Raw genomic sequence first — 13,032 nt, 5'->3', positions numbered from 1 at the left:
AGGAAGTCCAGGATCCAGTTACAGAGGGAGGTGTTTAGTCCCAGGGTCCTTAGCTTATTGTTGAGCTTTGAGGGCACTATGGTGTTGATATGAGCTGTAATCAATGAATAGCATTCTCACATAGGTGTTCCTTTTGTCCAGGTGGGAAAGGGCAGTGTGGAGTGCAATAGAGACTACATCATCTGTGGATCTGTTGTGGCGGTATGCAAATTGGAGTGGGTCCAGACTGCAGAGGACTGTTCATAATGGGGACAATTCGTGTAAGAGGGGAGGAGATGTTGTATATGAAGGTTGTACCTTCCGTACTGCCGTACTTACCTTAGTTGTATGCGCAAAGCATCATGGGTGTTGAATGTTGTAGATGAGCACATTCAGATAAATGGTTGAACTGATCAGTGGTGGAAAAAGTACTTAATTGTCATACTTTAGTAAAAGTAAAGATACTTAAATAGAAAATGACTTCATTAAAAGTGAAAGTCACTGATTAAAATACTTGAGTAGAAGTATTTGGTTTTAAATGTACTTAAGTACTGTGGTGGAAAAAGTACTTGAATAAAAGTAAATACATCAAATTCCTTATAATCTTGCATCTGCGGACAGCCAGGGGCACACTCCAACACTCAGACATAATTTACAAACCTAGTATTTGTGTTTAGTGAGTCCGCCAGATCAGAGGCAGTGGGGATGTCAACGTGTTATATTGATAGGTGCGTGAATTGAATCATATTGCTGTCCTGCCTTAGCAATCGAAATGTAGCTAGTACTTTTGGGTGTCAAGGAAAATGTATGGGAGTAAAAAGTACATATTTTCTTTAGGAATGTAGTGGAGTAAAAGTAGTGAAATATAAATAGTAAAGTAAAGTAGACACCCCAAAAAATGCCGTAAGTATTTTTACCTACTTACTTTATACCACTGGAGCTGTTCCCCGTCTCCCGTTTCATCATTATTGAATAGTTCTAAAGATGTGGTTATGAAGCCCACAAGACATAACAGAAAGTGTTAATCACATACATTGCCAAAGCAAACATAAAGAAACATCAAATCTCTTTCTCCCTCACAGGAAGCTGTACAAGGCGGAGAAGTTGCCCTCCCACTCCTTTGAGATTGACCATGAGGACGTGGACAAGGATGAGGTCAGGCCTGTTTCATGGATTCTATTCCCTTTAAAGTGCACTACTTTTGACCAGGGCCCATATGGCTCTGGTCAAGAGTAGTGCACTATAAAGGGAATAGGGTGCCGTTTGGGATGTAGCCTGAGTATGATGAATAGTCAGAGGCCATTGATTAGCCCTACTGTTAAACTGTCATAATGCACGTCTGCTCACATATTTCTACTCTGTTGTTTTTGGTCGAGGGCCATTGAGTACAAGCTTAATTAAATTGAGTTCAACTGAGAAAGAATCAATGACTCTCCAAAAACAATATCCTCTATGGCTCCTCCAGGTCTCGGCTCTGTTACAGCAGGTGTATGTTCATGACAAATCAGGCATCATAGAATGAAACAGAACAAAGTATCATATTGTATCTCAATGGCAGACATATTTAGACCTTGGTTATTGAGACATGGGTTCCAAATGGCACTCTATTTCCTTTGTAGTGTACCACTTTTGACCATAGCCCTATAAAGTTATATTCCCTAAATGTAGTGCATTTTAGAGGGAATAGGTTGCCATTTGGGACGTACCCATCGAGCCTGATTTAAAGATGTCCGTTTGGTTTTTGCAGGACACAACGTCTTTGTCCTCTTCTAAAGGAGGAGGAGGAGGAGGCGGAGGAGGAGGAGGGATTGGTGTGTTCCGATCGGGGTGGCTCTATAAAGGGAACTTCAATAGCACTGTCAACAACAGCATCACTGTTCGGGTGAGGAAGTGTGCCACAGACTCCCCCACAATCCCCTGCTCTTTCTCTCTCTCTCCAATTCCAAAGGCTTTATTGGCATGGAAAACACATGTTTACATTGCCAAAGCAAGTGAAATAGATAATGAACAAATGTGAAATAAACAATAAAAAATGAACAGTAAACATTACACTAACAAATGTTTCAGAGGAATAGAGACATTTCAAATGTCATATTATGGCTATGTACAGTGTTATAACGGTGTGCAAAAAGGAAAATGAATAAACATAAATATGTATTTACAATGGTGTTCTTCACTGGTTGCCGTTTTCTTGTGGCAACAGGTCACACATCTTGCTGCTGTGATGGCACACTGGTATTTCACCCAGTAGATATGGGAGTTTATTAAAATTGGATTTTGTTTTCAAATTTTTACCTTGCATCGTAGTACTGTTTCCTACTACATTCCTTACTTCTCTCTCTCTCTCACACACACATTTCTTGACTCTATCTCTTCTCTCTATCAACTCACTCTCTTCCTGGTCTCCCTCCCAGCCTGTCTTCTAACAATGCAGACTCTTAGTCAGACCGGCCCTGTAGGATCCTGGCTCTCTTTAAGTTATGGCCCGTCTCTTCTAAGGAGACCTTGTGTTAATGTAGAGCACCACTGGCCCATGCCGCTACCAATTTGCTGTCACACAGGTCACATAGTCAGGGCTGCGTCCCAAATTACATCCTTTTCCCTATGTAGTGCACTACTTTTGCACTACTTTTCCCCCTATATAGTGCGCTAGTACTTACCTTTATACAGAGCCCTACCCATAGGGCCCTGGTCAAAAGTAGTGCACTTTATAGGGAATAGGGTGCCATCACATAGTGTAGTGACACGTTCAGTGATGAACGGAGGGTGTTATTGTCTGGGTTAGGGTGACTACGTCTTTATTGCCTGTAATTGATTTTGATGGGGTTGTATTTTTATTTTGATGTCCCTGTAGTCGTTCAAGAGGAGGTACTTCCAGCTGACACAGCTGACTGATAACTCCTACATCATGAACTTTTACAAAGATGAGAAGATCTCCAAAGAGCCCAAGGGCTGCATCTTCCTGGACTCGTGTACCGGTGTGGTTCAGGTGAGTAGAGGATGATGGAGTACCAATGTACTGTGAATTTTTTTTACACTCAAGCATGCATGCGCACAGACAAGCGTGCATTCGGGCATACACACATACACTCACACGTGCGCATGCACAAATACATACACACACACATATAGATAAACACACTTGCTGATGTACAGCTGTAAAACGCCACTGGCACACATCAAAACCAGTTCCCTATAGACTATCCGCGCTCGGAGTGTTGAAACTTTCCCTGGCTAAGACTCTTGAGAGGAAATACACTGAACAAAAATATAAACACAAAATATAGAGTTGGTCCCATGTTTCATGAGCTGAAATAAAAAATCCCAGCACAAAAAGCTTATTTCTCTCAAATGTTGTGCACAAATTTGTTTACATCCCTGTTAGTGAGCATTTCTCCTTTGCCAAGATACGATATGATAGGAGATTTCACAGACGCAACCAGTTCACACACAGACAAAATATTTACACAAGAAGCAACCTACTATCACACAGTCAAACTCTGTCATTTAGTAAGTTCACCATTCTGCCATTCTCAAATGCACAAAATTCACAAATTTACTGACTAGTCTCAAAGTTTTGTGCAAACTAACACTAACGGAAACACCCCCTCTAGAACAACCGTCTGAGGAAGCACGCCTTTGAGCTGAAGATGAACGAGGTGACGTACTTCGTGCTGGCGGCGGAGAGCGAGCAGGACATGGAGGAGTGGATCAGTACCTTGACCCGGATCCTCCAGATCAGCCCCCACGACGGGCCCACCCCGCTGACGCAGCTGGACCGCAAGAGTGTAGACCTTACCGACACACGGCAGGGTGAGCAGTACGGACCTTCGTACAGATTCAGGATCAGCTTTCCCTCCCCAATCCTAACCGTAACCATTAGTGGGGAAAATGCTAAACTCACCCAGGATCAGCGTCTAGAGGCAACTTCACCCTACACCTACTCTGGACCTGGTTCCTGTTCATTAGGGTACAGTCTTGTTGGACAAGCCCAGATAGTACCTCACTGCATTTTGAATCGTTTTTTCTTTCGTGTGGCTACTGTACACGAACTTGATGATGAGAAGAGACACACACATCCGAATGTGGCCCCAAAAGCAAGACTTGAAAACAACGTCTTAATGAAGATGTTCTCCCAAATGGGATTTTTTATGTAGCATCACTGAGTTTCCTTAAAAATAACTGGGAGCAGCAAATGCTAAGTCTTGACTTAGATCCTGACACCTAAGCCTCGTAGCCCCGGAGCGGGAGAGGAAAGAGTAGAAGAGCTTAGAATGTGCCCACCAGAACCCTGGCCTGGTTCCAGATCTGTTTGTGCTGTCTCGCCAACATCTTATGTATTCGGCGTGACAACAACCATAGGAGTTGGCAAGACAGCACAAACAGACCTGGGACCATGCTACCAGAACCCTAGGGTTGATTACAGAACCATAACAATGAAATAACATCATACTTAACGAAGTGGCAGAACACATTTGCTGTAATCGGAGTCTGGTATTCATAATGGTTGTAGGATATTCTGCCATGGCTAATGGGAGACTTAATGTGCAATGACTTGATCCTTATTGTTAGTGTTCCACCAGGAAATTAGACCGGACAAGGCAAAACACTCCACCTTGGTTTTTATAGATTAAACGTAGTAAAAAAGCCTCAGTGTGGAATATAACCAACAAATTGCACACACCGCCCTGGACCGTGGAGAATTGCGTTTGTGAAAATGACTACGAATGACGTAAGAGCCATAGTCATCATGGTTCTGTATTGCTGTACTAACATGGTGCTAAATCAAGTGCGTGTACGAACTGACCTGAGCCTTATTAGCCATGAACTGCCATATAATATCACCTGGAGGTGGTGTGGTGTACAGTTTCATCAACCGCACTGGCTGCTGAAGCTCCCAGGGCTAATCCAGAAATGAATAACAACTCATGCTTAGTTAGTTATTATCCAGGAGTAAGAGTAGTGGTGGCTATTCAGTAGCCTGATGTTCTGGGGGTAGAAGCCATTGGCCAGCCTGGTTCCTCCTGAAGTCCACAATCAGCTCCTTTGTTTTGATGACGTTGAGGAAGAGCTTGTTCACCTGGCACCACACCGTCAGAGTGCCTACCACCTCCCTGTAGGCCGCCTCGTCGTTGTTGGTTATCTGGGTTACTACATTCGTGTCATCAGCGATGATGGCGGAGTTGTAACTGTGTGAAGCTACGCATTCGTGGTTATACAGGGAGTACAGAAGGGGACTGAGTACGCAGCCTTGTTGGTCCCCTGTGTTGGGGATCAGTGTGGACGAGGTAGGGGTTTGAACCAAAATTATTTTCTAATCGTTTCGTTCTGAACAGAATCACACTTTTTTTTGTTCCGTTCCACTGTTCCGACCAGAAAAATAAAGTTCTGAAACGGTTTTCTGCCCTTGAATTGCGTTTCCATGCAAAACTAGACAGATAGCTAACAACTAAGTCTTCAATAAAACTCCCAAGGCGTGACTTTTCTTGAATGAATATTGAAAACGTTTATATTGTGAAACTGCAAAATACAGAAAAGAATATACTTTAGTATTCAATTCAAATTGACATACTGTAGCTGTACATTATACATTTCAAGTTGAAGTTGCATGAAAATACAAAACACGTGCCGAGGGCACTATGCATCTGGCATGACGTCAAACCATGTAGCTAATTGTTACTCATATGGTAATTGGCTAACTCCTTTCATTACTCTAATAATGTACAACCATCTCTGTAGAATAACAAAGCATATTACACTAGAAACAGTAAAAAAACTTCAGTATTGTATGTTTTACAATTCGTTTGCATCACGCACGAGCAAAGTAATACAGCTGACGGCATACATGAAAAGCATTGCAATTTGTGTGAGTAAATACAACCAACATTGATATGTAAGCAACTCTATCAATAACAAGATTATCATCACTAGCTAAATGCTTGAATCGAACTTACAAACAAATATTTTCCGAGGCTGAAGCGTGACAAGAAATAGCTACACTGAAAGACCTGCACCGTAGCATTGCTTTTAGCTGCTTCTATGCGTGCCGAACAAATTCTTTACTTCCTGTTTGCGTACTGTCTAAGTACCAGAAAGCTCCACTAGGGGGCAAATAACACCATGGAACACAATGAAAATCCATTTTAACCATTGTAATAAAATTATCTGTTACCTTCTAACAGGATGGCAGCACAGGTTTCAACCCCCCAAAAGTAACGGTTTATATCGTTCCTTTCTGTTCCTTTTATTGTGAAATCTACCGGGGTTTTTTTACATTTTGCTCATGAAATGACTTCACCAATCAGTACGGATAGAGCAGGCAAGCTAGTTGTTTACATGTGTGACGGACAGACAGGTGTAGCCTATGGCGCAAGATAACTGACATTTTACGGGTGGGGAGAGAGCGAGAGACGGTTGAGGAGCAGGCTTGAAGCCCTAGGCATCTTGACATCTGAATTATCTGAATTAGGTCCACAGAATTATACCTAGAAGTGGCTTCTATGAAGGAACTTGGAATGTCATTTGAGCTTGTTAGCTAACAAGCTTGTGTGTGTAGAGCGGCACCAGAATTAAAATCCCATTTTACATTTTTGTAGTTAATACGTCCAACGATAAACATGATAACTGTACGGCCCAGTACATCACCGGGGCCAAGCTTCCTGCCATCCAGGACCTCTATACCAGGCGGTGTCAGAGGAAGGCCCTAGTCATAGACTGTTCTCTCTGCTACCACACGGCAAGCCGTACCGGAGCGCCAAGTCTAGGTCCAAGAGGCTCCTTAACATGTTCTACACCCAAGCTATAAGACTCCTGAACATCTAATCAAATGGCTTCCCAGACTATTTACATTGACCCCCACCACCTCTTCTACGCTGCTGCTACTCTCTGTTATTATCTATGCATAGTCAATTTAATAACTCTACCTACATGTACATATTACCTCAATTACCTTGACACCGGTGCCCCCGCACATTGACTCTGTACCGGTACCCCCTGTATATAACCCCGCTATTGTTATTTACTGCTGCTCTATAATTATTTGTTATTCTTATCGCTTACTTTTTTTGAGGTATTTTCTTATAACTGGTTAAGGGCTTGTAAGTAAGCATTCTGCGCAAGTTGAATTCGGCGCATGTGACAAATACAATTTGATTTGATTTTGATAACTAAGCCAATAGTATCCTTAACTAACATTGAAAAAGTGAATCCATTCTTCTCTAGCTAATATCTTCTCACGCTTCCAACATCAGTACAGTAGCCTATGCTTTGGAGGGGCAGGTAGCCTAAACACGCACACACACTGGCAAAGATTTTCAGCTTGCAGGCAGATGCTGGAATAAGTTTCTGAGTGACAGAGTGAGGGTTTTGCATATGCACTTTAGTTTTTTTGTAGGACTAGAAAAAAATACCTGGAACGTAAAAGAAAGTTATTAACTGGTTTCCATGCTTTTAAATAACGATTCTGTTCCTTGAAAAAGGTTTTCGGTCTGTTCCCTGAACCGGTTCCAAACCATTTGCATAGGGAGGAGTTCAGTCCCAGGGCTGTGAGTTTTGTGGTGAGCTTAGAGGGCACTATGGTATTGAAGGCCGAGCTGTAGTCGATCAACAGCATCCTCACATTCCTCTTGTCCAGATGGGTGAGGGCAGTGCAATGGCGATTGTGTCGTCCGTGGATCTTTTTGGGGCGGTAGGCGAATTGGAGAAGGTGGAGTGTGTCGGGAAGGGAGGAGGGTTATGTAGTCTTTTTCTAGCCTCTCGAAGCACTTCATGATGACGGAAGTGAGTGCTACAGGTCTACTGACCTGATCATTCAGTTTCGTTACTTTCCCTTTCTTGGGCACAGGGATGATAGTTGACATCTTGAATCAGGTGGGAATAACGGCCTGAGCTAGAGAAAGATTGAAAACGTCCGAAAACACAACAGCAGGCTGGTCTGCACATTCTCTGAAGGCGGCTAGGGATGCCATCTGGCCACCAGCCATGTGAGAGTTAACATGTTTGAATGACTTACACACGTCCTCCTTGGAGACCGTCAGCACGTAGCCCTCGTTGTCCTCAGGAGCTCTCCTCGGCAGCTCAGTTGTTTTGCACGAAGCATGAGATAAAGGTAGCTCATCCAGTAGGGCGGCGTTGGTGTCCGTGACGTGACTGGCTTTCTTTTTGTAATCCGTGATCGTTAGAAACCCCTGCCACATATGCCTAGTAACCGACCCGCTGAATTGCTCTTCCACTTTGTCCCTATACTTGTGTTTCGCCATCCTGATCGATCTTCGTAGGTCGTATTTGTTCTGGTTAACCATGCAAGGAGAGGAGAGGAGCAGCATCAGCAGACCAGATCAGCAGACCCCAGAGCACTAATACACATTCAGGCCTCTGCACTAGTTCTGCTCTCTCTCTTTCTCTCTCTCTATTACCCCCCTCTTTCACTCCCTCCCTCTCTCCCACCCTCTCCCTTTCTCTTTCTCTATTCCCCCCTCCCTCTCTACCACCCGCTCTCTCTCCCTCCCTTTCTCCCCCTCCCCTCTCTCATGTTCTCTGTGAAAGAATACAGCTGTCTATTTCCATTCCTCTCTTTGTGTGGGGCCTCTTTTATAGTACCACATAAAGGTTGACCCACACTGGTGAATGGAGGGATGGTAGTGAAAGCATAAACACATACAGTAAGCTCCATTAGAGGCCAGGGAAGGCCAGTGTGAGAGAGAGAGCACTCCCCCTCTCCTCCCCACCTCTACCCCACTCAGAACACACTCAGGTATGGCTGCTTCCATGACAACCAGCCTTGCCGTCTCCCTCTCATACATACGTCATTGAAGACCAGAGGAAATAAGCCAATACTGAAAACAGGAATGGTAGACATGAATTTCACCGGAGATATTGACTGTAACTGTCTGTCTCTCTTTCCCCACCAGACATGTGTGATCTGTCTCTAAGCGACGTGTGTTTACCTGAGAATGAAGAGATGACAGAGAGCGGCATCAACCCTGAGCTGGCTAAGGTGGGTGTGTGGTGATGTAATTTGCTCTACAATTACACATAAAAAATTATCAGTGCTTTTACTTGTATTATGCTCATTTAATACATATTCTGTATTTTATTTGTGGAGATATCTTCTCTCTTTCTCTCTCTCAGTATATCTCTGAAACTGAGGAGTTGGTCCGATCGGCCAGAAGAGAAGAGAGGCTCAACCTGTTCTCCCTGGACCCTGACACCCCGGTAAGTACTCTTTAGGGGTTAATACACTGATACCACTGTAAGTCCCCTGTAGGGGTTAATACACTGATACACCTGTAAGTCCCCTGTAGGGGTTAATACACTGTTACCCCTGTAAGTCCCCTGTAGGGGTTAATACACTGATACACCTGTAAGTCCCCTGTAGGGGTTAATACACTGATACCCCTGTAAGTCCCCTGTAGGGGTTAATACACTGTTACACCTGTAAGTCCCCTGTAGGGGTTAATACACTGATACACCTGTAAGTCCCCTGTAGGGGTTAATACACTGTTACCCCTGTAAGTCCCCTGTAGGGGTTAATACACTGATACACCTGTAAGTCCCCTGTAGGGGTTAATACACTGATACCCCTGTAAGTCCCCTGTAGGGGTTAATACACTGTTACCCCTGTAAGTCCCCTGTAGGGGTTAATACACTGTTACCCCTGTAAGTCCCCTGTAGGGGTTAATACACTGTTACCCCTGTAAGTCCCCTGTAGGGGTTAATACACTGTTACCCCTCTACCCCTGTAGGGGTTAATACACTGATACCCCTGTAAGTCCCCTGTAGGGGTTAATACACTGATACCCCTGTAAGTCCCCTGTAGGGGTTAATACACTGTTACCCCTGTAAGTCCCCTGTAGGGGTTAATACACTGTTACCCCTGTAAGTCCCCTGTAGGGGTTAATACACTGTTACCCCGGTAAGTCCCCTGTAGGGGTTAATACACTGTTATCCCTGTACCCCTGTAGGGGTTAATACACTGATACCCCTGTAAGTCCCCTGTAGGGGTTAATACACCGATACCCCTGTAAGTCCCCTGTAGGGGTTAATACACTGTTACCCCTGTAAGTCCCCTGTAGGGGTTAATACACTGTTACCCCTGTAAGTCCCCTGTAGGGGTTAATACACTGATACACCTGTAAGTCCCCTGTAGGGGTTAATACACTGTTACCCCTGTACCCCTGTAGGGGTTAATATACTGTTACCCATGTAAGTCCCCTGTAGGGGTTAATATACTGTTACCCCTGTAAGTCTCCTGTAGAGGTTAATACACTGTTACCCCGGTAAGTCCCCTGTAGGGGTTAATACACTGTTACCCCTGTAAGTCCCCTGTAGGGGGTTAATACACTGTTACCCCTGTAAGCCCCCTGTAGGGGTTAATACACTGATACACCTGTAAGTCCCCTGTAGGGGTTAATACACTGTTACCCCTGTAAGTCCCCTGTAGGGGTTAATACACTGTTACCCCTGTACCCCTGTAGGGGTTAATATACTGTTACCCCTGTAAGTCCCCTGTAGAGGTTAATACACTGTTACCCCGGTAAGTCCCCTGTAGGGGTTAATACACTGTTACCCCTGTACCCCTGTAGGGGTTAATACACTGTTACCTCTGTAAGTCCCCTGTAGGGGTTAATACACTGTTACCCCTGTAAGTCCCCTGTAGGGGTTAATACACTGTTACCCCTGTACCCCTGTAGGGGTTAATATACTGTTACCCCTGTAAGTCCCCTGTAGAGGTTAATACACTGTTACCCCGGTAAGTCCCCTGTAGGGGTTAATACACTGTTACCCCTGTACCCCTGTAGGGGTTAATACACTGTTACCTCTGTAAGTCCCCTGTAGGGGTTAATACACTGTTACCCCTGTAAGTCCCCTGTAGGGGTTAATACACTGTTACCCCTGTAAGTCCCCTGTAGGGGTTAATACACTGTTACCCCTGTAAGTCCCCTGTAGGGGTTAATACACTGTTACCCCTGTAAGTCCCCTGTAGGGGTTAATACACTGTTACCCCTGTACCCCTGTAGGGGTTAATACACTGTTACCCCTGTAAGTCCCCTGTAGGGGTTAATACACTGTTACCCCTGTATGTCCCCTGTAGGGGTTAATACACTGTTACCCCTGTAAGTCCCCTGTAGGGGTTAATACACTGTTACCCCTGTAAGTCCCCTGTAGGGGTTAATACACTGTTACCCCTGTACCCCTGTAGGGGTTAATACACGGTTACCCCTGTACCCCTGTAGGGGGTTAATACACTGTTACCCCTGTATGTCCCCTGTAGGGATTAATACACTGTTACCCCTGTACCCCTGTAGGGGTTAATACACTGTTACCCCTGTAAGTCCCCTGTAGGGGTTAATACACTGTTACCCCTGTAAGTCCCCTGTAGGGGTTAATACACTGTTACCCCTGTAAGTCCCCTGTAGGGGTTAATACACTGTTACCCCTGTAGGGGTTAATACACTGTTACCCCTGTACCCCTGTAGGGGTTAATACACTGTTACCCCTGTAAGTCCCCTGTAGGGGTTAATACACTGTTACCCCTGTAAGTCCCCTGTAGGGGTTAATACACTGTTACCCCTGTAAGTCCCCTGTAGGGGTTAATACACTGTTACCCCTGTACCCCTGTAGGGGTTAATACACTGTTACCCCTGTAAGTCCCCTGTAGGGGTTAATACACTGTTACCCCTGTAAGTCCCCTGTAGGGGTTAATACACTGTTACCCCTCTACCCCTGTAGGGGTTAATACACTGTTACCCCTGTATGTCCCCTGTAGGGGTTAATACACTGTTACCCCTGTACCCCTGTAGGGGTTAATACACTGTTACCCCTGTACCCCTGTAGGGGTTAATACACTGTTACCCCTGTACCCCTGTAGGGGTTAACACACCTTGTGCAGAACAGTTGGTGCTACTGCACAGTTCACCTGTTAATGAAGTACTGTTAGGTAAGGGATGGGCATCTCTGTCCCAGGAGGGCCTCTGTGTCTGCAGGCTTCTGGTCCAGACCAGTGTATACTCATCACATTCAACTTAAGCCCACCGATATATATTCCAATTGTGTGCCCCTCCTCTGATGCTGTCTGGTTGTGTGTCAGGTGTTGAGGAGTCCGCGGGGAGAGCACCCTAGGGGTGAGGGCCACCCAGTCCGTCCCTTCGAGGAGAAGCTGGGTAGGAGACTGATGATCGCATGTCGATCCCTCAACCTGACGCTGCAGGGCTGCGTCAATGAGACCGAGACGGGTCCGGTCACCAACGTAAGACCCCCTTAAAATAACAAGTACAAACACACTCACTTGCACACACACACAGTTCTCCAAGGCTTAAAGGTAGACTTACCGTGATGACGTTGCAACGAACAGCGCTGCATGATATTGAGATGAGCTCGATGCCAGACTTTGCTATCACACGGTCGCGCAGGGTATCTGTGCTTCACGCTGAAACAAAATAGTCTCTACGGGACCAAAACAGCGGAAAGGTTTAGACTCGCGCTTCAACACACTTAGTTGTTGCTGAAATTGACCCACTATGTGTGTACTTTGTGCATGCAACGTCATATGGCTGAGTCTACCTTTAAAACCTCACATACACGTCTCATTGGGTGTGGTTAGGGTTCAGAAACAACCATTTATTAACATGCATTACATAACTGATGGTGCTCAGTGGTCACTACACTTATCACTCTATTGTTGTTTACTCTGCTGCAGTGGCTGATCCTACATCAGCTAATGAGTGCAGTGGTCACTACACTTATCACTCTAATGTTGTTTACTCTGCTGCAGTGGCTGATCCTACATCAGCTAATGAGTGCAGTGGTCACTACACTTATCACTCTAATGTTGTTTACTCTGCTGCAGTGGCTGATCCTACATCAGCTAATGAGTGCAGTGGTCACTACACTTATCACTCTGTTGTTTACTCTGCTGCAGTGGCTGATCCTACATCAGCTAATGAGTGCAGTGGTCACTACACTTATCACTCTGTTGTTTACTCTGCTGCAGTGGCTGATCCTACATCAGCTAATGAGTGCAGTGGTCACTACACTTATCACTCTGTTGTTTAC

General features: G+C 44.9%; 1 protein-coding gene and 1 long non-coding RNA gene across 9 annotated transcripts in view; one reads left to right on the top strand and one right to left on the bottom strand.

The window, feature by feature from the left end:
- The window catches only part of dock10 (dedicator of cytokinesis 10), a 179,738-nt gene that overhangs the window by 101,328 nt on the left and 65,378 nt on the right, over window positions 1-13,032 (top strand). For all 8 annotated transcript variants that reach the window (XM_029772267.1, XM_029772266.1, XM_029772264.1 and 5 more), the window contains exons 5-11: window positions 1,062-1,134; window positions 1,727-1,861; window positions 2,834-2,968; window positions 3,594-3,792; window positions 8,889-8,974; window positions 9,109-9,192; window positions 12,068-12,226. In XM_029772267.1, coding sequence (XP_029628127.1) covers window positions 1,062-1,134; window positions 1,727-1,861; window positions 2,834-2,968; window positions 3,594-3,792; window positions 8,889-8,974; window positions 9,109-9,192; window positions 12,068-12,226 — 871 coding nt within the window. The remainder of the gene's footprint in view (window positions 1-1,061; window positions 1,135-1,726; window positions 1,862-2,833; window positions 2,969-3,593; window positions 3,793-8,888; window positions 8,975-9,108; window positions 9,193-12,067; window positions 12,227-13,032) is intronic.
- Window positions 5,324-6,651, bottom strand: LOC115205871 (uncharacterized). Its single transcript, XR_003880696.1, has 2 exons — window positions 5,934-6,651; window positions 5,324-5,499 (listed from the first exon to the last, which is right to left on the bottom strand). It is a non-coding gene; the product is annotated as an uncharacterized LOC115205871 (long non-coding RNA).

This window comes from Salmo trutta, chromosome 13 (assembly GCF_901001165.1).
Source record: "Salmo trutta chromosome 13, fSalTru1.1, whole genome shotgun sequence".
In the NCBI taxonomy this organism is placed as follows: Eukaryota; Metazoa; Chordata; class Actinopteri; order Salmoniformes; family Salmonidae; genus Salmo; species Salmo trutta.
This window is presented reverse-complemented; position numbering and strand designations above follow the sequence as displayed.